Source organism: Hyperolius riggenbachi, chromosome 1, assembly GCF_040937935.1.
Source record: "Hyperolius riggenbachi isolate aHypRig1 chromosome 1, aHypRig1.pri, whole genome shotgun sequence".
Classification (NCBI taxonomy): domain Eukaryota; kingdom Metazoa; phylum Chordata; class Amphibia; order Anura; family Hyperoliidae; genus Hyperolius; species Hyperolius riggenbachi.
The window spans coordinates 347,212,325-347,236,363 of NC_090646.1; the positions used below are offsets into that span (position 1 = coordinate 347,212,325).

The following is a 24,039-nucleotide window of genomic DNA, read 5'->3' on the forward strand; positions in this document are numbered from 1 at the left end:
ACCTGGAGTGTATGTGATTATAAACCTGAATCTCGTAAAAAACAAGGACCACCGGGCCTGACGAGGACTAAGCCTCTTAGCCCCCTCGATGTACTCCAAGTTCTTGTGGTCGGTGTAAACAGTGATCGTGTGCTCTGCCCCCTCCAGCCAGTGGCGCCACTCCTCAAATGCCAATTTAATGGCCAGGAGCTCTCTGTTGCCTATATCGTAGTTTCTCTCTGCCGGAGAGAACCTACGGGAAAAGTACGCACAGGGGTGTAGTCTTCCCTGTAACCCTGATCGCTGAGACAGCACAGCCCCTACCCCGACCTCCGAGGCATCGACCTCAACAATGAACGGATAAGCGGTGTCGACATGTCTCAGGATTGGTGCGGAACAAAACAATTTTTTCAGACTAGAAAATGCATTCTGAGCCTCCGGAGACCAGTGGGTAGTATCTGCCCCCTTTTTTGTGAGACTGGTAAGGGGTGCAATGATCGTGGAGTACCCTTTTATAAACCTCCTATAATAATTTGCAAAACCCAGGAATCTCTGGAGGGCTTTCAGACCCACAGGTTGCGGCCATTCTAGGACAGCTGTGACTTTAGCAGGGTCCATTGACAGACCTGAGGTAGAAATCACATACCCCAGAAACGTGACGGATGTCACCTCAAAAATACACTTTTCTAACTTGGCGTAGAGTCTATTCTGTCTTAATTTGTTTAGGACAAATTTCACATGGACCCTGTGTTCAAGGAGGTTATTGGAATAAATTAATATATCATCGAGGTATACCAGTACGAATTTACCCAATACCTCCCGGAATACCTCATTGATTAGTTCCTGGAAGACGGCGGGCGCATTGCACAACCCGAAGGGCATCACTAAGTATTCGTAATGCCCGTCGGGTGTGTTAAAGGCCGTCTTCCATTCATCGCCCCTTCTAATGCGGATTAGGTTGTATGCCCCCCTCAGATCTAACTTAGAAAAGATCTTTGCAGTAGTGACCTGCGTGAATAAGTCGTCTATCAATGGTAACGGATAGCGATTCTTTACCGTGATTTTATTGAGACCTCGGTAGTCGATACAAGGTCGAAGACCCCCGTCTTTTTTCTTAACGAAAAAGAAACCGGCCCCAGCAGGTGACCGAGAGGGCCGAATAAACCCCTTGGCCAGGTTGTCACGAATGTACTCCTGCATGGCCAACTTCTCGGGACCGGACAAGTTATACAGGTGACCCCTAGGGGGCATACAACCAGCACGGAGATCAATGGGGCAATCGAACGGGCGATGAGGAGGTAATTGATCAGCAGACTTGGGACAAAAGACATCAGAAAAATCGGAATACACCTCGGGAACACCCTCCACATACACCTTGGTCTGACCCAATGTCACCTTTCCTAGACACTGTTGGTGACAACGATCAGACCATCTGGTTACCTGACCCGTGGCCCAGTCGATTTGTGGAGAGTGGGCCTGTAACCAAGGCATACCTAAGATAATAGTGGAGGTTGACATGTTCAAAACGAAAAACTGTAACTGTTCCCCATGCAATACCCCTATCGTGACCCTCACCTGCGGAGTCTGAGACAGGGGACGATCCCGTTGCAGCGGGGAATCGTCTACTGCCGTGACCTGAATGGGGGGACTTACTGGAGTGAGAGGAATACCCAACTCCCGAGCAAATTCAAGGTTCATAAAATTGGCCGCTGAGCCAGAGTCAATAAAAGCTTCAGTGTCCACAGACTTATCCTCCCACGTAATAGTACAGGGGAGAAGTAACTTCTTCTCTTTTTGGGGTGAGAATGAAGTGCCTAGGGTGTCACCCCCCACTACTCCTAGGCAGACCCGTTTCCCGACTTGTTAGGGCAGTTTCGCACCCTGTGCCCTGCTTCTGCACAATACAGGCACAGTTGTTCTGTTATTCTCCGCCTACGTTCCACCTGGGTCAATCTTGATCGACCAATTTGCATGGGTTCGGGTGGTGGTGAGGCTGGAGAGGGTGACACCGGTGGAGATGCCGTTACTGCGGGCGTACCAGAAGGTGCCACATACGAAGTCACCCTGACCCGGTGACTGCCCCTAGTCTGCCTCTGATGGTGTAGTCGACGATCGACTCTGATGGCCGATGATATGGCCTCATCGACTGTTGCGGGCTCGGGTAAGGTTAGCATCAAATCAGAGACCTCCTCCGACAACCCAGATAGAAAATAATCCATCAGAGCAAAATTGTCGAATCTGGCGGTAACAGACCACCTACGAAATTCTGCTGCGTAATCCTCGACCGACCCTCTGCCTTGCCGCAAAAGTTTGAGCTTTCGCTCTGAAGTTGCCGCAAGGTCAGGGTCGTCGTATATTACGGCCATAGCCTTAAAAAATTCCTCGACTGAGGTCAGAGCTAAACTAGTGGGGGACAGGTTGTATGCCCAGGACTGGGAATCACCAGTTAACAGTGTTTTAATGAAAATGACCCGTTGGGTCTCAGTCCCCGAGGATCGGGGTCTTAACTCGAAGTATGACAACACTCTACTCTTGAAATTCCGGAAGTCAGACTTGTGGCCGGAAAATTTATCAGGTACAGGCATACGTATGTCATCACTAGGAGGGGATCGCACTGAATCAACTGACGTCTGGAGGGTTTGCACAGAGCCTGAAAGGGCATCAATCAAAGCTTTGTGCTGGCCCAGTGCTTGATGAAGGTTATCCACCGAAGTGGCAAGCATACCCAGACGACCAGTGTTTGCGTCCATTTTGTTTTTTGGTCTGGCGTTCTGTAACGATCGGTGGGCGCAGAGAGTATCTGATTACCGGTGATCTGCAGTATCACCGGAAATACAGATATATACCAGATTATAAGTGAACTGCAGTCTCACCGATAATCCGATATACAAACTAACCTCTGATCACCCGAGTAGAGTGTAGTGTTTGGTGTAACTGTAACACTAAGAGGACAAGGCCTCAATGCAGTAAGGAGTACTGCACAGATTCCTTCCGCAGACCTGAGCTCTCCAAGACGGGAGGAGTCAGACTGATAGTAGGAAGGAATATCTGAAAGTGACCCTCAGGAGGAAGGATCGCTAACAGAGCGAGGAACCGCCTCTAACGGTAAGGTCGGTTCTCGAGGTCGGACAAGCCAGGTCGTACACACACGGACAGATAAAGTACAGGATCGGGAGGCAAAGGCAGAGTCAAAGTACAGGCAGGGTTCAGCAACGGGGTATCAGAAATATCGGGGTACAAAATCAGGAGGCAGAAGCAGAGTCAAGGAACGAGCCGGGGTTCGGCAACAGAGTATCAGAAATATCGAGGTGCAAGATCAGAGTTCAGGAGGATAGTCGAGGCAGGCAAAAGTCATAACATATAATCACAATCAAACTAGTACTTTAGCTATCAAATATCTAGCTAAGTGTAGGATTACAGCTCCAGCTGGTCCCGGCACACTTCAGGATCTGACTACGGATCTGGGTGCTCCCACGTATGTGATCGCACGCCAGACAAAGAGCAAGTGAACAACCAGCAGTATATATACTCTAGGACCTTTCCAGGACCTCCCTAATTGCTGGTCCAATGGGAGCAGTGGAATTTGTCAGCTGACCCAGCTGGTCAGCCGACACCCTTCTAACTGCTATTTAAACTCTGCCTCTGTGCTCGCGCGCGTGTAAGTCTGAATCTTGGTGGACTATCAGTCCCAGCCACACCAGTACTGTTTTGCAATGTATCTAATGCGGGGGTCGCCTCTGATGTGGATTCCGCCGTTACCAATGCGGATTCCGCCGCACTGCCCATGCGGCATGCGGCGTTTTTTCCGCGTTGTGACGCCATGCTGGACGCGGAAACAGCCGCCTCACCTCGAGAGACGGCGGCTTTTCCGCGTTTCCTCACAATTAGTAGTAAAGAAAAGAGTGCCATATTTCTTAAACAAACAAGAAACAGTGAGAGACAGGTTGAGATAAGTGCTTCAGAAAGCAGCACTTTAGCCGTTCCAAGTTGCATCGGAGAACTCAGAGTAGCTCTTTTGCATAGATAACAACTGAAGATTCTTAATCCTTCATGTACTGGAAAAAATATGAGACTCATATCTGTGCTACTAATGTTCTTTTTCTTAGCTGTACTACACATACAATTCATCATATCACAAGTTTATTCTCACTTCAGATTCCCTTTAAAGCTTAGAAATACAACTTCACCATACAGCAAAAATAACAAAAACACATCCCAGCCACCTTCCAGAAAAGAGAGTTCATTGTTTCCACATATTCCATCACAGAATCCCAGATCCATGACTAGTCACTTTCATTCTAGGGTCCATACACGAGTGGTAGAGGGTAATGCAACCTACGCAAACAATAAAACAAAAACTAGAAAAGAAGCCCACTGGGCCAGTTAAAACTAAATAAAACCTGTTCAGGTCATTTATTGTGGGATGGTCCAATTTTGCCTCAGATAAAAAAAACTCTTCAAATGACATCAGGAGACACATATACACATTCTAGGGTTTTGACAGAAACACTCAAAAAGGACCTTTTGTAAACTCTAAAGTGTGCATAGCTTAAAGGGGAAAACAAACCCTAACATTACTCTGGAGTATCTTCTTCAAAAAGTAACCTACATATATACAACATATTTTCTAGTCAAGTGTGCAGGTGTTCAATCACAGACAAATTATATCAGTAACAGGCAGAAATAAATCAGTACATTTTTGTGATAAGCAGGTAATAATTGTGATATTCTAAAGGCAGGCTGGTGGTGATCAACAGGTTCAATCAGTCAAACAGTGAGCAATAGATGTTTGTGGCAGGCAGGTAGTATATGATTGTTTTAGTGGTAGGATGACAGTAACGATTCCCTCCCCCTCCCCCCCCCCCCACGTTTTCCACTGTGAACCCTATCATCACATCAGATCAACCTTTTCAAGAAACATTAGGTCTAGGGGCTGTGGACTCCAATGGATCCTTCTTATGGCTATATGCAAACAACAGGTAAAGTGCTCCCAAGTCCTTCCCTTGAGAATCCACAAATGTTCTCAAAATCTACTTTAGCAGTTCACTGAAAAGCTCACAGAGGCCATTGGTCTGCAGTTGACAAAGAATAGTCATGGTATGTCATTATGTTGTATTTTCTAGGCATGGTTTGACTAAGTAGGTTGATCCCCCCAAACGTTGTTTATTGCTTGTGCAAAGTCTGTTTATAAATAAGACAGCTTCTATTGAAATTGGATGGTGCCGGTCTCATCGCTTTAAAACAGGATTGTAGCTCACTGTGCTGCTGAACCAATAGGCCAGGCACATCGTTCTAACAAATGAATGAATAACAGATGGACAAAACTGAGTGTACAGAGTACACATGTTGTTAAAGTTTACAAAAAAAAACCCTTTCTGGGCAGAGTGGGATGGGATACCAGAGATTACCCCTGACGTAAATCTTAAACTGATAGGAGCAAACAGGTAACTAAGGACACTACAGACCAAAAATAGTAATAAACTTGTACTACCAATCATGCCCATACCATAGCCATAGCAAACATTGCTTGCAAGTGTTATCATGACCATTATGTTTTAATCTTCTAAGTAATTTTTTCCTAAAAAGGGCTTCCAGTAGTGGCCAGCTCCACACTAAAACTAATCTGTGCATCTGCATATTTACTGAAATGTTTTCCAACTCTTTACACGATAAACACATGGTAGGCTTTGAATAATTGCCTTTATGACAAAACATAATTTGTAATATTGTAAAAAGCATCAGGAGATGTGCCAAGATTTGTATTCCTTCCATGGCTAGTCACAGAAGAGGGCGTCATTTGTCCTACCCTCTAGAAAACTCTACTATGTATCTATTACCAGGGGTCGAGTGTATCTATTACCAGCGGCACGCACAGTGTCAACTCGCCGGAACAGGAGGAGGTAAGTCCCGCCCACTGATGCCCGCTGCCAGCCACCGCCGCAAACGTTCTGGAGGGGAGAGCCAGGAAGAGGAGCCCCAAGGTGAGGGAGGGGGGGGTCTAGACGTTCGCCCTTCCCCGTTGCTCTGCACAATGCTCCTCTCCACTGCGCTGCTCCCCTCCAGCTGGGGGGACACCTGGCTACCGATTCTGGGGATGCCTATAGACTGGCTATACTGGGGACACCTATACACCTGGCTACATATACTGGGGACACCTATACACCTGGCTACATATACTGGGGACACCTATACACCTGGCGACATATACTGGGGACACCTATACACCTGGCGACATATACTGGGGACACCTATACACCTGGCTATACTGGGGCCACTATACACCTGGCTACATATACTGGGGACACCTATACACCTGGCTACATATACTGGGGACACCTATACACCTGGCTATACTGGGGCCACTATACACCTGGCTACATATACTGGGGACACCTATACACCTGGCTACATATACTGGGCACATATACACCTGGCTATACTGGGGGCATCTATACACCTGGCTACATATACTGGGGACACCTATACACCTCGCAACATATACTGCGGACACCTATACACCTGTCTATACTGGGGACACCTGAACACCTGGTTACATATACTGGGGACACCTGGCTATACTGGGGACACCTATAGACCTGGCTACCTATTCTGGGGACATCTATACACCTGGCCACCTATTCTGGAATGTCTCTACATCTGGCCACCTATTCTGGGGACAACTATACACATGGCTACTTATACTGGGGAAACCTATCGACCTGGCTAGCTATACTGGGGGTACCTATTTTGGGGGAACTGCTGTCAGACCTGTATTTTTGGGGAACTGCTGATGCCAGATTACGTGTATTTTGGGGAACCACAGCCAGATTGTGTATGTTGGGGGACCACTGCTGCCAGATTACATGTATTTTGGGTGTTACGTGTATTTTGGGTGATCTACTGCCAGGTTTCGCGTATTTTGGGGAACTGCTTCCAGATTATGTGTATGTTGGGGGAACTGCTGCCAGATTGTCTATTTTGGGGGAACCACTGCCATATTATCTGTATTTTGGAGGAACCTCTGCCAGATTATGTGTATTTTTGGTGAAATGCTGTCAGATTACATCTACTTTTTCGGGATACACTTCGACAGAGCTCAAACTTCCCCTGGCAGACCTTTTATACCACTGCTAAGGCCATGTATATTTGACCCCATCCATGACCACACCCACGCTATGCTTAACCACGCCCATTTTTTGGCGCTACGCACGGGGCAGGGATTTTTAAGGTGAGTCCACTCACCTCTTTTTTCAGGACTAGAGCCCTGTCTATTACCCTAGATAGCAAAACCTCTAATATCTTGTAATGCTCCATAACATTTAGATAAAACAACATAAAATGTAAGAAATAATATTGTTGCTTAACACCCATGTTCCTTATTTTTGTGGTTCACAAAGATAAGTCTGCCCCCTACCACTAGAAAGATCCCTGCAGATTACCTGACTCATCATTTATTATTTCATTTATAGCAGAACTAATGTGTTAACTGACGTAATGCTGACTTCTAACATTACATCCTCTCTCTTTTTCACGTTAGTACATGGGCTGCATTGAAGTTCTTCGCTCTATGAGATCACTGGATTTTAACACAAGGACTCAAGTCACAAGGTGAGTAATACGCTAAGAGGAAAAAAAAGTAAAATTAACAATACCAACTAAATTAATATATACAAGGTAGCACCAAGAAGTACTAACATAGCACACACAGGTTTTTGCCATTGGTATTCTGCCTTGCACAAATTATCAGGATAATATGCAACTCTGATCTCTTGACTCGTGCTGCATCCCTGGTGGCTAGCCTTCTCCCAACCTAACGTAGCCCTAAAATCCTCTCTATCCTATGCCTAAAGGTGGCCACACATGATACAATAAAAGGATCCGATTTTACAGCAATTCGATAAAAACGATCGGATATCCCAAAAAATCGAAAGCTTTTTTTTTTTCATTCGACTGAAAAATCTGATCGGATATACCGTTTTCTTCGATTTTTATCGATCCGGAATGCCAGATATTTTTCTTCAATCTTTCTAAAGATTGTATGGTGTGTGTTAGATTGTCAATTTATTAATATATACACCCTAGCAATTTTGTCAGCGTTTCCAATAATTTTTTATCATAATTAGGGAAAAATTGAACACGTGTGTGGTACATTGGTCATATTTTTGAAATGTTACATTCAGTCAGAAAAATTGATTGCAATTCTTAAATTGAACAGATAGTTGAAAAATTGTATGGTGTGTGGCCACCTTAACTCTAATCTCCCTCCAATACTGTGCTTAATAACCCTAACTAGAACCTATTCATGATACTATAAAACCAACAGCCCTGCACCTAACCCATAACACTGCAAAATCCTAGTGTAGCAATGAATGAAGTTATAGCAAATTGTCAATATCAGTTGTCCCTGGTAATTGTTTATGTGACTAGATAACTGTGTGACTCCACAAAAAGTAAAAAAAAAAACAACTAATGCTAAATACATTTTCTGTAACAGAGAAGCCATCAACAGGCTATATGAGGCTGTCCCAGGAGTCAGAGGCACCTGGAAAAAGAAGGTGAGTAAGCTGATCCATGAAGGCTTTATCTGCCTATGTAAAATAACCATAGGCTGAATCCTTTTGAGCATGCAGTGCTTTTCTTGATGCATGTGGAGACAGAAATTCTAATCACAATGCTGCAGCTTTCTGTTCTACTTTATTTCTGGTTCTTTTCTTTTAGGCACCAAACAAAGCGTTAACTTCCATTCTGGGCAGAAGTAATCTTCGTTTTGCAGGAATTAGTATTGCTGTAAACATATCCATTGAAGGACTTAACCTCAGCATCCCAACCTCTCGACAAGTAAGTATCTGTTACATGATTAAAGCTCTTGCTCAGTGCTACAGTATGCATTACATTCTATAGCCATTTTATTTTAGCACAAGTTTATAATATACTTGAAATATTAATTACAGTACTTCAGCATCCTGTACAGGCGTTCTTCTTGTGTGTTGTTTGGCATTGGTTCATGCTGCTCAAAGCTTTAACTCCACCCCCATTTTTAATGATGTGTTGGGGTGGGGGAGGGGGGGAAGAGAGGAAGGGGGGGGGGGTCTTGGATTAGGTCAGGGCTTCTACTGGGATTTTATTGAAGTCTGAATATGCAGTGGGTTCATTTCACGCATTTCCCATTGCTCTTTTGGTTGTCACAGAGTGCAGAATTGAGGTTAAAGGTGACCACACACCATACAATTTTTTTATATATTTTCAATTCAAAAATTGCAATCAATTCTTCTGACTGATTGTAACATTTCAAAAATCAGACCAATCAGACCACAGGCAAGTGCCTACCTGCAAAAGAGTGCAAGCCCCACTTATGGGATATAATACACACCGAGCATACACATGACCTATCTACCACTGGAGGAGGATGTTAGTTTCCTGTAACAGCTTGCATGCAACCTATTAAGTACTCGTCCCTCCCACTGCGAAGAAGTCGATCCTCCATGGGAGGGGCCTAACACTAACTAAATCCTAACCTATGTATATGCATAGCCTGGGCTGGGTGCGGCTAATCAAATAAAATCAAAAAATGAAAATTGCGCAAAAGGTGGATCAGCGCAACACCAGGCCGCCTCCAAATGGCCTCCAATCAGAGATGCGCTGAGCCCCCCAAGAAACTACAAACGCACCTTGAACCCAAACAGAAGCTCTGCATATACACCAAAAGCATGGCTGTTAAGTTAGGAAACTAACATCCTCCTCCATCCTCCTTCTTCGCAGTGGGAGGGACGAGTACTTAATAGGTTGCATGCAAGCTGTTACAGGAAACTAACATCCTCCTCCAGTGGTAGATAGGTCATGTGTATGCTCGGTGTGTATTATATCCCATAAGTGGGGCTTGCACTCTTTTGCAGGTAGGCACTTGCCTGTTTTTAAGTAGCGCTGTTCGTTTCCTTGCTATGTACTAATTTAATTCGTTTTTGGTCAGCTGCTCCCACTTAACAGCCATGCTTTTGGTGTATATGCAGAGCTTCTGTTTGGGTTCAAGGTGCGTTTGTAGTTTCTTGGGGGGCTCAGCGCACTTCTGATTGGAGGCCATTCGGAGGCGGCCTGGTGTTGCGCTGATCCACCTTTTGCGCAATTTTCATTTTTCGATTTTATTTGATTAGCCGCACCCAGGCTATGCATATACATAGGTTAGGATTTAGTTAGTGTTAGGCCCCTCCCATGGAGGATCGACTTCTTCGCAGTGGGAGGGACGAGTATTTAATAGGTTGCATGCAAGCTGTTACAGGAAACTAACATCCTCCTCCAGTGGTAGATAGGTCATGTGTATGCTCGGTGTGTATTATATCCCATAAGTGGGGCTTGCACTCTTTTGCAGGTAGGCACTTGCCTGTTTTTAAGTAGCGCTGTTCATTTCCTTGCTAAATACAGATATACAACCTGACTGCACTAATGGAAATGCCTAGTGCAGTGTGACGTTTGCGGAATCGTTTTCGTGGTCAGCGCACGAGATGCGCACTGACACAGCGAAAACCTTCCACAAGCGTATAATTGGGTGAACCCAGGTTAGGTGCAAGGCACCAGCAGAGGGCAATCCCCACCGGCAGATGGCGCTGTGGAGTGCAGACGAGTACAATCGCTGCACGGCCACAGATGCCAGATGGGGATTGTACAGATCAAGACAATGCGGGGCTGAACAGCCCATAAAGAGAAAGAGCACAGGGACAGGACGAATGTGTGTTCACCAATCTAGTCGCGACCCTGCGACGGTGAACACACATCAGCAGAAACAAAAGTAGGAACGCGATCGCGAGAAAGGCGATCGCCAGAAGTGACACAAGACAGACTAGAACAGAACACAAGAGGAGCAAAGGCACAGCAAATAATACAATGAGAATGATACAGAAAATAACAAACGCTAACTAAATGCGAACACCGCACTCATTCGCAACAGCGAACGCGTTTATGCGCGGTCTCCGCGTGTTAAGCACAACAGAGACAAGCACGCCTAACTAACCACCAACAGACAAACACGAAACAAAGAACGTGAACGCTTGCTTAACGGTTACCTCACCGAGCCTACAGCAAGCGCCCGTATCAGACAAGACAGACGAACGAGAAACAAGAACTAGGCAGAAAGGATCCACCGCTCTTCCCCCAGAGCAAGTGTGATCCAAGCAGGAACACAGATCAGAAAGATCCACAGCCGCTAACGCTAGCGGCTAGTGCGATCTAAACTCAGGAACAAGAAAACAGATCAGAAGGATCCACAGTGCTAGCGCTAGAGGCTAATGCGATTCAGGAACACAGAACAGAAGGATCCACAGCACTAGCGCAAGGCGAGTGCGCTCCAGGCAAGACAGATCAGAAGGGGCTACCAGTAACAACCGCTGTTCCAGTTAGCACCCAGACACACAGAACGATTTCCTGCCGACCACCGCTGGGACAGGACAATCGCAACAAACAAACAAACAGATATGCAATCCTAACTGCACTAGGGAAACTAAGTAGTGCAGTCCCATGAATTACTCTAAGCTAACTTTAACAAAAAGTAGCATGGCTGACACTCTAGGAGTGTTTACTACAAACCCTGAAGGAATGACCAGCAAAGGACTCTGGGAAACATAGCTCTTTATACTGCCAGTTATCAAAGGAGGCAGGTAGGGGTTTTGCATAACGAATGTATGCAAATTCCTCAGCAGCAGAACAGACCAGAAACTTGCAATGGAAAGACAGGTCTCTCTTCCAGAGACCTGCAGCCCACAGACTAGAGGAATGGTCAAACAGCTGTCTGCCAGTGCAGCCATCTGAGCGGATCCTCACATGCAGTTCCAAGGAATTACTCTAAGGTAAACTTTAACAAAGAAACAGGACTGATACTCTAGGAGAGTTCATCAGTAACAAACCATGAAGATGACCAGCCAAGGATTCTGGGAGAACATGGTATTTATACTGCCAGCCTTCAAAGGAGGCAGGTAGGCGATTTGCATAATGAATGTATGCAAATTCCTCAGCAGCAGAACAGGTCTGAAACTTGCAAAGCAAACACAGGTCTCTTTTCCAGAGAACTGCAGCCCTCAGGAATGGTCAAACAGCTGTCTGAGCGGATCATTACAGTACCCCCCCCCCCTCTAGGGACGGATTCCAGACGTCTCTCAAAACTGGCGTTTCCAAAAAACTCTAGCTGAAGACTCATGAAGGTCGGGACAGCCCGACAAGGCCCAATTCTAGAGTCAATCGTCCCGAAACCGACCTCGTCAGAAACAGAAGCCACCAAAACATGCCCATCAGTACTACAAGCCTCAGCGTAACACCCATCAGAACTGTGAATGCCAGGGAAGAAGCCATCGACACCCTCCAGGCAATACCCACAACTTTCCAGGGAGCGTCTGAAAATACCAAACCTGCCACAATACCTGTTCGAAGTGTCCCTTTCAACACAAAAGCCACTGTTGATCCTATCCAGGGTACCAAGCAAAATTTCTCCCGGAATCTCCCAGAACCCTTTAAAGCTCCGCAGAGATCCCAAGAGGCCAGAACGCTCACCAGGCTCACATGGAGAACTACCAAGAACCCCTATGGAACCTATGATTATTCCGGATTCAGAATTACCAGGACACCCATGAAGATCAGGACTTTCAGGGACCACTTTTGGGCATGCAAGCAGGCAGGCAATATCAGAACATGTCTCCACCGAGGAAGCATCTGAGCATGCTGGTAACCGAGGCACACTTGGGCTTTCTGTATCACAGAGCACATCGGGGTACACCAGCACAGGAGAAACCTCAGGACATGTCGGGGAACTGCCAACCTCAGAGTCCGACACAACAAGACTAAAACCAGGACCGGGCAGAAAATCATCACGAGTAGAAATCACGGGTACTGGTCTTTCAAAAGAAGACTCGGACTCAGACTCAGAAATTTCTGTGACTGTAATATCATCTAACCAAAACTCATCATTGACTACACATGAGTGAAGCTCCACAAGAGCTGCAAAGGTAGTCAGCACAACAGCGATGTCCACTGAAGTGGGCAAAACCTCAGACGGATCTGGGGGGCAGAAGGCATCTCCTAGAAGTTCTGCACCCTTTAGGAGGGACTTGGAAACCTCCAAAACATCAAACAAGATCTCAGGAGTGTTATTTTCCAAGTTTTCTGACGAGGATTCTGAACTTTCCATGTTACAGGGCCAAACATTAAATACCTCCTGCGGACAGGGCAGATGTCCCAGGAATGGTTCTACCATATGCTGAGACTGAATTTCATCATCAAGACAAGGATACACAGGAATATCTAGTGAAACTTATGGTGGCCATACATGGTACAATAAAAACGTTCGATTATCCCGTTTATTCGATCTAAATGATCGAATCGAATGAAAGTTGAAAATATTTTTTTTCCGATCAAGAAATTCGAACGATTATCCTGTTTTTTCGAGAAAAATCAGATTGGACATGCTGGAAAAATCTTCATATTCGATCTAACGGAATAATCGAACTAAATTATCTAATCGAAAAAAAAAAATGAAAAATTGTACCATGTATGGCCACCATAACTCTGACTCTCTGAGTTTCGTTTCACTGCAGGCAGAATCCTCCATAGCAGTCAAACCAGACTGCAATTCTAAAATAGCAGAGAAACAGGTGAGAATAGTAGCAATACCTAGACGAGCCTCTAGGGTCACTGCAGGAGATTTTGTACAAGGCAATATTGACTCATCCAGAGTACAGGGTGGGAAATCATTACTTTCCTCAGTATCAGATTCGCAAAACCAAAGCGCTGTCTCACCCCTAGACTCGGCTAACAATGTCGAATCCGAGGAGACAGAACGCAAAATTTGCGAATCTAAGATCGCTTTAGGTTGCGAAACTGACGCTTCCAAAGCGCAAGCCTCCGCAATCTGTGGAGCGGACTGCAAGGTGTTCAAAGGGTTACTTTTGAGGCTGCATGGTTTAGGAATTTTCTCCATAGCAGGATTATGTGAAAAACAGGCATCAGATCGCACAGATTCAAACTCCAAACAAACAGAAGAGAATCTATCAGAATTCACACAGGTGTCCACAAACAAGGCACACCCATTCATTTCAGGTCGCACAGTGTTTAAACTCACTTGCTTTACCCCAGAAAGGCAGGAATAATCATGTGACAACGGTGTCTCTTTATTGGAATCAATTGGTTGGTGTGTGTGCAATTCATCCAAAATCGTCTGCCACACACAAATCACCGGATCCACAACACACTCGTCACACTCATCAGAATCAATCAAAATGTACATAGAATCGAGACAATCATTCAGAATATCTTCACTTTTTGCGATGTAAAAATCGCAAAAGGCCTTCCAATCAAACTCCAATTCCTCCATCAAAGCTCCCAACTCCCATGGAGCAAATGGAGGTTCAAACAACCCTGTATCAAGGTAAGATTCATATGGGCTGGGATCAGGAATATGCACAGATTTTTTAACTGCTTTAATATAATGTATGATCCTACCTATAATAGGATCCACATATGCCATTGCCTTAGGCAATGAAATCTGAAGCAAATCGAACATTCCCTCTACCCTGGGAATTTCGGTTGGGCTGGTCATCCTGTAACGTTTGCGGAATAGCTTCCGTCGTCAGCGCACCAGACGTGCACTGCTGCAGTGGAAATCCTCCACAAACGTGTAATTTGGAGAACCCAGGTTAGGTGCAATGCACCAGTAGAGGGCAATTCCCACCAGCAGATGGAGCTGTGGAGTGCAGACGAGCCCAGCCTCTGCACGGCCACAGATGCCAGATGGGAATTGTACAGATAAAGGCAAAGTAGGGCACGATAGCCCTCTAAGAGAGAGAGCACAGAGACAGACTAAATGTGTGTTCCCCAATCTAGTCGCCACCCAGCGACGGTGAACACACATCCGCAGAAACAAAGCAGGAACGCAATCGCAGGAGAGAGGCGATTGCCAGAAGTGACACAAGGCGGAACATCACAGAGCACGAGAGTAGCAAAGGCACAGCAAAGAACAATGAGAAGGTAAAGAAAATAACAAACGCTAGCTAAACGCGAACACCACACTCATTCGCAACAGCGAACGCATTTACGGCGCGGTCTCCGCATGATAAGCGCAACAGAGACAAGCATGCCACCCTAACTAACCAACGAGACACACAAACACGAAATAGAGAACGAGAACGCTTGCTTAACGGTTACCTCACCGAGCCTACAGCAAGCGTTCGTATCAGACAAGACAGAGAGAAGGAGCAGCCAGCACCAACCGCAGCTCTGGCCTACACTCCCAGACAGAGTTCAGAAGGAACCACCGCTGCTACCGCTAGAGCGAGTGCGATCCAGACAAACAAACAAACAGAAACAGGAATAGGTCAGATAAGATCCACCGCTCTTCCGCCAGAGCAAGTGCAATCCGGGTTCAGGGACAGGACAGGAAGGATCCACTGCTCTTTCCGCCAGAGCGAGTGTGAACCAAATACAGAAACAGAGATAGCAGAATCCACTGCTCTTTTCCACCAGAGCAAGTGTGATCCAAGTACAGAAACAGAGCTAGCAGGATCCACTGCTCTTTTCCAGACAGAGCAAGTATGATCCAAGTACAGAAACAGAGCTAGCAGGATCCACTGCTCTTCCGCCAGAGCGAGTGCGATCCACATGGCAAGACAGACAGGAGTAACCAATAGCAACCACAGCTACGGTAAAACTCCAAGACATGGACTAGAGAGATCCACTGCCACTAACGCTAGGGCAAGTGCGATCCAGGTTCTGGACCAAACGATTCACCATCGCCAACCGCTGGCGACAGTGCAATCGCAATGACAAGACAAGACAGAACAGGCAATACAGATATAGAACCTGACTGCACTAATGGGAATGCCTAGTGCAGTCCCAAGGAATTACTCTAAGGTAAACTTTAACAAAGAAACAGGACTGATACTCTAAGAGAGTTCATCAGTAACAAACCATGAAGATGACCAGCCAAGGATTCTGGGAGAACATGGTATTTATACTGCCAGCCTTCAAAGGAGGTAGGTAGGTGATTTGCATAATGAATGTATGCAAATTCCTCAGCAGCAGAACAGGTCTGAAACTTGCAAAGCAAAGACAGGTCTCTTTTCCAGAGACCTGCGGCCTCTAGACTTAAGGAATGGTCAAACAGCTGTCTGTCTGTGCAGACAGCTAAGTGGATCATTACAGGGACAAGCTCAGGCTGCAGACAGGTAATGTATCCTTTACACGGGGCACCAGGGGGACATTTAATTTAGGGGGGCACAGCGTTGTGATGGCGAGGCGGCAGATGTGGCGCACAAGGCAGATTCCGGATCGATTTCAGCATGAAATTGATCGGGAATCAGCTTGTGGTGTATGGGCATCTGACAGATCTCTCTTATCAGATTTGATAAGAGAGAGATTTGTCTCTTGGTCGAATCTGCCCATACATCACTAGATGTATGGTTACCTTAAGGGTAAATTTGCCTCATCAGGATGCATTCAGCAACAAGCTTGACAAAGGCTGTAACCATTTCTACTTTGTTAAATACAGAATAAAAACTTAGCTAAAACTCCAGTTTCAATGTGTAAAATAGCTGCAATAGATGGATATATGTTTTATTTCCAGATTATCGCTAACCATCATATGCAAGCCATCTCTTTTGCATCAGGAGGGGATGTGGTAAGGCTCAGTTTTGTGTGTCCATTTCTTGGTTAGAATGTGAAGTAGAGCAATGACAGGTTTCTGTTCTCCCACAGGATACCACTGATTATGTGGCATATGTGGCCAAGGACCCAATAAACCAGAGAGGTAACAAATTCAAAACTTTTTATATTCATGCTCATCTATTATCAGACGAACAGGTGAAGGGCAGATGTAAACATAACCAAACAGGAAGTGAATATACAATTTGAAAATCGTTTTTTACCAGATAATAATTACATTAAATAATTTTTCAAATAAATACTCTTAAAATGCAGAATTGTAGATAAGTTGTTCGATTCCCACACACATTGTATTCACCACCTGTGATTATAAATACATGTGTAGCACAGTCTCAGAACAAACTGTCAGTTTTTGCCAAGCACAGGGCTTCTGCAACTACATTTAACATGCTTCACATCATTGTTGTGCATCTGTTTGAGTGCCAGCTTAGTGCCACACTTAATTCTTTTGAAAGTCGGCGGTTTCCTGGCTATTTCTATAGGTAAGAATTAAAACCCTTGTTTTAACTCCATTTTATGGCGGGAGATCTCTTCACACTTCTTATTGGTGTTACAGTTGACTCTTAAAAAACAAACTGTATGAAGGTTGGCATGTAGAAGAAGTTGGGAATGGATTCCCCAATGAGGTAATTTTTAGTAAAAACTCCAAAGACAGGACTTGTTTGCTGATAATTCTCTGTCAGGAGATGCCCTCTATCTTCCTGCCATGGTTCCCAGATATAACATGATCAAATTCATCCCACATGGATGCAGGTTGCAGTAAGAACCTAACAAAGGGTCAAAAGTGAGGAAGATTGGTCTGAATCTGTTCACTATCACTATTCCTCACTTAAAATGCAAATTCTAGTCTGGTCCTGTTGATGCTTTGCCCTTCATATTCCAATGAGGTTTCAAGCAGAAATCAAATAGGCATACGTGGATTATTGTGCAGCATTGGCTTTCTATCCAACACATTATAAAACTACAGACCCACTACTCTCTCCCCATCTGCTTTTCCACAACACCTAATGACTGTTTCTATGAGTTCTCCCTTGAAATGAATCACGCGTCTGTCTTCTTCATGATGATTCAATAGACTACATGCAGATTCAATCAAAACATCTCTTTATCTGTCATAAGTGGAATTGAGCATATGGCCACCCTCACCATTCCCCACTTTTCATGACAGTAGAATAGAGTTTTGGCTGAACTTCTACTTTTGTTGTTAAGATGCTACCGTATTAAAATGTTGTATTCTTCCGATCATCCTAGCACAGACAGTTGTAAACTGAGATATTGTACATACTGTAGTTATGTCTTTCTGTGTACTCATTTCATCCCAGTTAGTTAACTTTGAATACCTAATTTAATTACTGAGTAACCAGACAGAGGGTAGGTAGAGATCTTTTTGTGCAATTTATCGTTCTATTGGCTGCTGTAGCTACAGCTCTGGCTTTAGATTGTGGCTGTTTGAACGTCTCTTCAGAATGTTTATTGAAACATTTGTGTTCAAACATACATGTATGTACACAGTCATATTTTCATCCAACAACAATATGGCCACTGTTTTATATTTGCACTTTTCACTTTACCACATGGAGACAACATTAAAGCAAAGCAGGATTATAAAATATTGCACGTAAAGGACCACCATCACAAAAATCGTAAAATTGTAAATACATGTAAACAAATACAAATAATTAGTTTCTTCCATAGTAAAATGAGCCATAAGGAGATGAGCTGGTCCAAAACCTGCCGCTTCTGTCAGATTTCTACTGCCTACTGTAAGTGACAGCAACATAGGAGAAAAGTCATTTATAGCTCATTTTACTCTGTAAGAAACGCATTTCTAATTTCTATTTGTTTACGTGTATTTTAAATTTTACAATTTTTGTGATAGTGGTCCTTTACTTTTTCTAAACCTACACTTATGGATACTTCCTTGTTGGATGCAATGTCTGTCAGGAGATGCAATGTCCTACTTTCTCTGCTAGTTTTGACTGTCATTTAAGTTTGCTAGCAGAAATCCTTCATACAAATCAATTGATTCTCCACCAGTAATCTTTTTAGACTGATCAATACAACTCTTCATTGGGAGGTAAGGCAAAAGCATCTTTCAATTAGTCTTGGTATACATCAGCAGATAGAAGTATACAAATGAAAAAAGAAGTCTGCAGCTGGAAAAAAATACTCTTTACTTTTATATTAATAATGATTTTAGTTGCTGCATCAACTTTTAACCCATTGTTATAAATAAGTAAGGTGTCAAAATAGCCCCCATTTACCTATCTAACTGTTAGGTGCTGGACATATTGAGAGTCCCTTCATTATTAATGGGAAGTCCTTCAGGACCTACCTTCACATGCGTGGAGGTAGTAATGCCCACAGCCTCCTTGGCAGCCTCCATATTTCAGAGTTTTGGTTTCACAAATTTCCAAATATGAATCGGGTTTCAGGAAGACTGCTGTACACATTAGCAAGGCTGGTGTGCTTATCTGCGCTCCGAATTTTGAGTAAATTAGATAGCACCACCTGACCAGGAGATATTGAAAAATCTGTGTGCCCATGAGCATGGTGCTTTGTGAGGAGGGAAGAATTTACTACCTCTTTCCTCTTGTATAGCCCCCTTTCTTATTATTACTGATGGTCATGCGAGCTGGTAACTGGAGCTAGGGGAATCTCTGTGCATGGTGCTTTTAAGGTGGGAATAATATACCGCCCCTTTCCCCTTGTAAAGCCTCATTCCCTACTACTGTTGGTCATGGGAGCTGGTAACCAAAGCTATGGGAGACATTCTTGTGGTATCTCAACATGATGCAACCAGCTTCTGTAGCTGGGACAAGCATATCCCAGGGGTGGAGATGAGACAACATCACACTGTTTGATTTGAACTGCAGGAATGCAGTTTAAATCAAACAAAAGCACAGTCCTGCTTTGTGTTATCAGTTAAAGTGAATCTGTAGTGTAAATAGAAAGAAAAAACAGATACTCACCCAAGGAGAGGGAAGGCTCTGGGTCCTATAGAGCCTTACCATTCTCCTGCCGGTCTCCTCATTCCCCCGCAGGCTCTTCTGTTTGCCTCTCCCGCTGTGGGAGACTTCAAGCCAGACTGCAAACAGGGGTAACCTGCGGGGGAACGCAGAAACTGGGAGGTGTCTGCTTTGGGCAGGTCTTGAGTCCTAAAATCAGACACACAAGATGGCCGAAAAGCTCTTGTGAATAATTAAAGCGGTCTAACACCCAGCATTTCAACTTTGCTTTAAAAGATTGTTTACAGCTTAGAAACTATTATGCCAGATTTTTGTTAAGCAGAAATTCACTGAATGGGTTAAACATGACATTTTAGTTTTGCATTTAGCTAGAAATCCGCGTCTGAGGTTTAGATTTAGATAGGGGGAATCTTTGTTTGGAATGCAAATAGACTTCTGAAAAGCCTGTCTGTGAAGCCCTCTGTGCTCTCTCCGAGAGGTGTTTGTTTATTTACATTGTATATAGATACATTTGTATCTTAACCTCAGCACGGACGCGGATTTCTAGCTAAATGCAACACTAAAATGTCATGTTTAACCCATTCAGTGAATTTCTGCTAAAAAAAAATCTGGCATAATAGTTTCTAAGCTGTAAGCAATCTTTTAAAGCAAAGTTGAAATGCTGGGTGTTAGACCACTTTAAGTAATACCAAATGAGATTATTTACGCTCAACATGCACATATACATTATGTATGTACATAATTAGGAGCTAAATGACAACAAAACTTTCCCCCATAGCTTTCAATTGTCAGTGCATCATCAAATTCCTAAAATAGGATAAAACAGATTTTAAAGGCACTAATCATATTTTAGAGTATCATCTCCTCCATGTCTATTACCGTAGCTCTTTTTGAATGATACATTGTTGCAGAGAACATAAGTCATAGATGTAAGAGCAACCAAGTAGCTACATTAAAGCCATAAGGTTGTTAATTAAGGATATAACATAATGGTGGTATTACTCATAGCTGCACGATGACATAGTTTTGCTGTATAGTGATCTATAGTGTCACCCAGCCACACTGTGTTCTACCCATAATCCTGTGGAGAATATGGCATATGGAAGATAACACTACAGTGAGCTGAGCTCAGTATGACATTAGGCAGTGAGTGGGGGGTCCTAAGATCTCAGGAGGACAAATCCTGTATCATATCTGCTAAGCTATTTTAGTATTATGTAGTTGTTGGTTTACGTAGATGTTTCATAAGATCATGCACAGCAGGCAAGAATGGAAATCTGCTCCTTTGTAGTTGTAGGAGGTCCACAATCATTATGTTGCCAGAACACCATATTGAATACTCATAAATATTTATCGCTGCCCACATTTGTTCCATACGCTGAGTTTAAACACTACAAATACGTAACTGACAATATACAGCTTTTTTTCAGAATAATAAAGTTAACTGTTGTTTATCTGTTGTCTGCTCTGACATCTTATTAATGTACAGTTTTATGTCAGTTTTGGTTGAAGTGAAATAAAAGCATTAAATAACACCTATCTGTGATTCTGGAGATTTTTCCAGTATTGCAGTACTAAATTTGGCAAGCGCCCTCATGACAATGTGGGTACACCTCCCTGCTTATTTCCCTATCATTCATGTTCAACAATATCATAATGATGCCGAGAAGAGAGGGTCTTCTGAATTACATGATTTGAACTGATCAGGTCTGAATATTCCAACAAGATGTACAAGCTTTTAATCAGTAGAGATATAGGTGAACAGCTCGCCTGCAAACAGTTATGGGCCTGTACTACTTCCGGGTTATGCTCTCTGAGTAGTACGCATTGCCCTGGCCCGGCGGTGCATGTCCTTGATTGTGCACGCAATCAAGGACGTGCAGCACTGGGACAGGGCATGTGTACTACTCAGAGAGCGTGACCCGGAAGTAGTACAGGCCCATAGCTGTTCGCAGGCAAACTGTTCACTTACATCTCTAAGAATCAGTCTTTAGGAAAAAAGTTTAATGCTGACCTCTTCTTTACACCTTCTAAGTACACCTGAAGTGAGAGGGATATGGAGGCTGCCATGTTTGTTTCCTTTTAAGCAATACCATGTGCTTGCCAGTCCGGTTGGCTCTTGCTGCAGAAGTGTCTGAATTACACACCTGAAACAAGCATGGAACTCATCCAGTCAGACTTCAGTTAGAAACATCTGATGTGCATGCTTGTTTAGGGTCTACGGCTAAAAGTATTAGAGGAAGAGGATCATCAGGACAGCCAGGCAATTTGCATTGTTTAAAAGGAAATAAATATGTCAGCCTCCATAATCCGCTCACTTCAGGGGTGCTGTAAATTGGTATTATACTCCCAAAACTAACATTTCAGTAACTACTCATAGATGCATAAAGGAACATTTGAAAACACTCCCAAGCATTCTATTAGCATGAGAAAAAGTGAGCCAATTCATGAGTGTCTATGCCAGAAGTCAGCTGTTAGGCTATACCTTCTTAAAGTGGGTATACTCCCAAAACAAAAATTTCAGTAACTACTCTTAGATACATAAAATAACATCTGAAAGCATCCCCAAGACTTTTCTCTGCGTAAAAAGGTTTACCGGTACTTTCACGGCAGCAAGCAGTACAGGATTGCTTATCTCTGGCTCATTGGCAAATGTAATAATTGCTGGCAGCAATAATCTCTTTGCCTGCATCTTCACTCCACCCCCTCCTTTTCTGCTGAGGTGACTCAGCTGTTGCCAGAGTGATGTGTCTATTCAGCAGAGGGAGCAGCATCAAGACACAGGCAGACAGTGTCTCCTAGCTGGCAATGATTACATTTGCCAATAAGCCAGAGATAAGCAAGCCTGTACTGCTCTCTGTAGTGAAAGTAAATGTTATTAACTCACAGGGAGTGTTTGGGAATGTTTTCTAATGTTCTTTTATGAATATAAGAATAGTTACAGAAATGTTAGTTTTGGGAGTATAATAACTTTAAGAATGTATAGCATAACAGCTAACTTCTAACCTAGCCATGAATTGGCTCACTGTCTCTCATGCTAATAAAAGGGTTCTATTCATCACAGAAATAATGCCATAATGTGAATACTATTCAGTAGTCCCAACATCCAGTGGTCATTTGACTGGTCTTTAGAATACTTATATTGGGATGCAAATCCATCTTTTTGCCTGGAGTTGGCCTTTAATGACCAAAGCATTAATGAAATTCAAAGGACATAATTATGCTTCATGGCTACAAGATATGAGCCATCTGGGGCACTATGACTTCTTGACATTATTAACAGCAATTATTACAAGCATGGATCTCACAATACTGCAAACCCGTAAGCATAAGAGCAAGTTCTATGTAACAAATATTACATAATTATGTTTTCACTGATCTAGCAATGGCAAACGGGTCAGACATATTTAGCAGTAATCTATGAAGACTGACAAATGTGTAGAGGATAAATGAAAAAGAAATGGAAAGAAAAAAGTAATGCAAACATGTAATAAGAAGACCAAATAAAAGTATTTTCTGCTATCCTACTCTAGGGATATGGTGCATGAAAATTAACATTACAAAGTCTGTCCATTACTCCTTTCCTTCTTTCACACTTCAAGCCATTTGTGGATTTCATCTCGGTGTTAATCTGTGTTTTTGTCTCTTGCTATACCCTTGCTGTCCTACTTTGAACCATCCTTGTCTTCCCATCTCTCCCCTTGTGTCCCTAAATCATCCGCAGCCTGTCACATTCTGGAGTGCTGTGATGGGTTGGCCCAAAGTGTGATCAGCACTGTAGGACAAGCCTTTGAGTTGAGGTTCAAACAGTTCCTGCACAGCCCCCCCAAAGTGGCAGCACCCCCAGACAGGTATGCTGAGAAAATAGCTCAACCCTCTCTCTGTTCTAATGTTAGACTTTTCAGCCAAGCGTTGCCATTAATTAAAATATGTCATATGCAATATCATGTCTTGTATACCCATATTTGAAATACAAAAATAGAGTTAAAAGGACAAGTATAGCAAAAAATTGTAAATTTCAAAATATAGTACATTTCTACAAGAGTAAAATGCACCATAAATTACTTTTCTCCTATGTTGCCGTCACTTACAGTAGGCAGTATTAATCTGACAGATCTGAAAGGTTTTGAGCTATTCCTCCATCTCCTCATGGGGGATTCTCATTATTTCCTTTATTCTTGAAAAAACTACTCAATGGAAACGATCTATGTAAGGATGCCGGCCGGCCTTCCTACTTGCTTGCATGCTATTTTGGCAGTTGGACTGAGCAACTGCTTTTGAAGTGCTTATGAAAATAAAGAAAACCCAGACGAGGTTTAGTCGTAAACCTGTCAGATAGGAAAAAAGTAATTTGTATTGCACTTTATTCTGGAAGAAATGTACATTTTATACAAAAGCA

The 24,039-nt window shown here is 43.6% G+C and overlaps 1 protein-coding gene across 6 annotated transcripts in view; it reads left to right on the forward strand.

The window, feature by feature from the left end:
• Positions 1-24,039, forward strand: part of SHC2 (SHC adaptor protein 2) — a 103,847-nt gene that overhangs the window by 47,669 nt on the left and 32,139 nt on the right. For 4 of the 6 annotated variants that reach the window (XM_068234068.1, XM_068234069.1, XM_068234067.1 and 1 more), the window contains exons 2-7: positions 7,517-7,587; positions 8,474-8,534; positions 8,698-8,817; positions 16,574-16,627; positions 16,705-16,756; positions 23,365-23,491. In XM_068234068.1, coding sequence (XP_068090169.1) covers positions 7,520-7,587; positions 8,474-8,534; positions 8,698-8,817; positions 16,574-16,627; positions 16,705-16,756; positions 23,365-23,491 — 482 coding nt within the window. In that variant the 5' untranslated portion in view covers positions 7,517-7,519. Of the gene's footprint in view, positions 1-3,575; positions 3,638-5,856; positions 5,880-7,516; positions 7,588-8,473; positions 8,535-8,697; positions 8,818-16,573; positions 16,628-16,704; positions 16,757-23,364; positions 23,492-24,039 lie in introns of those variants that run through there. The other 2 variants (XM_068234070.1, XM_068234072.1) reach the window with 2 other exon arrangements.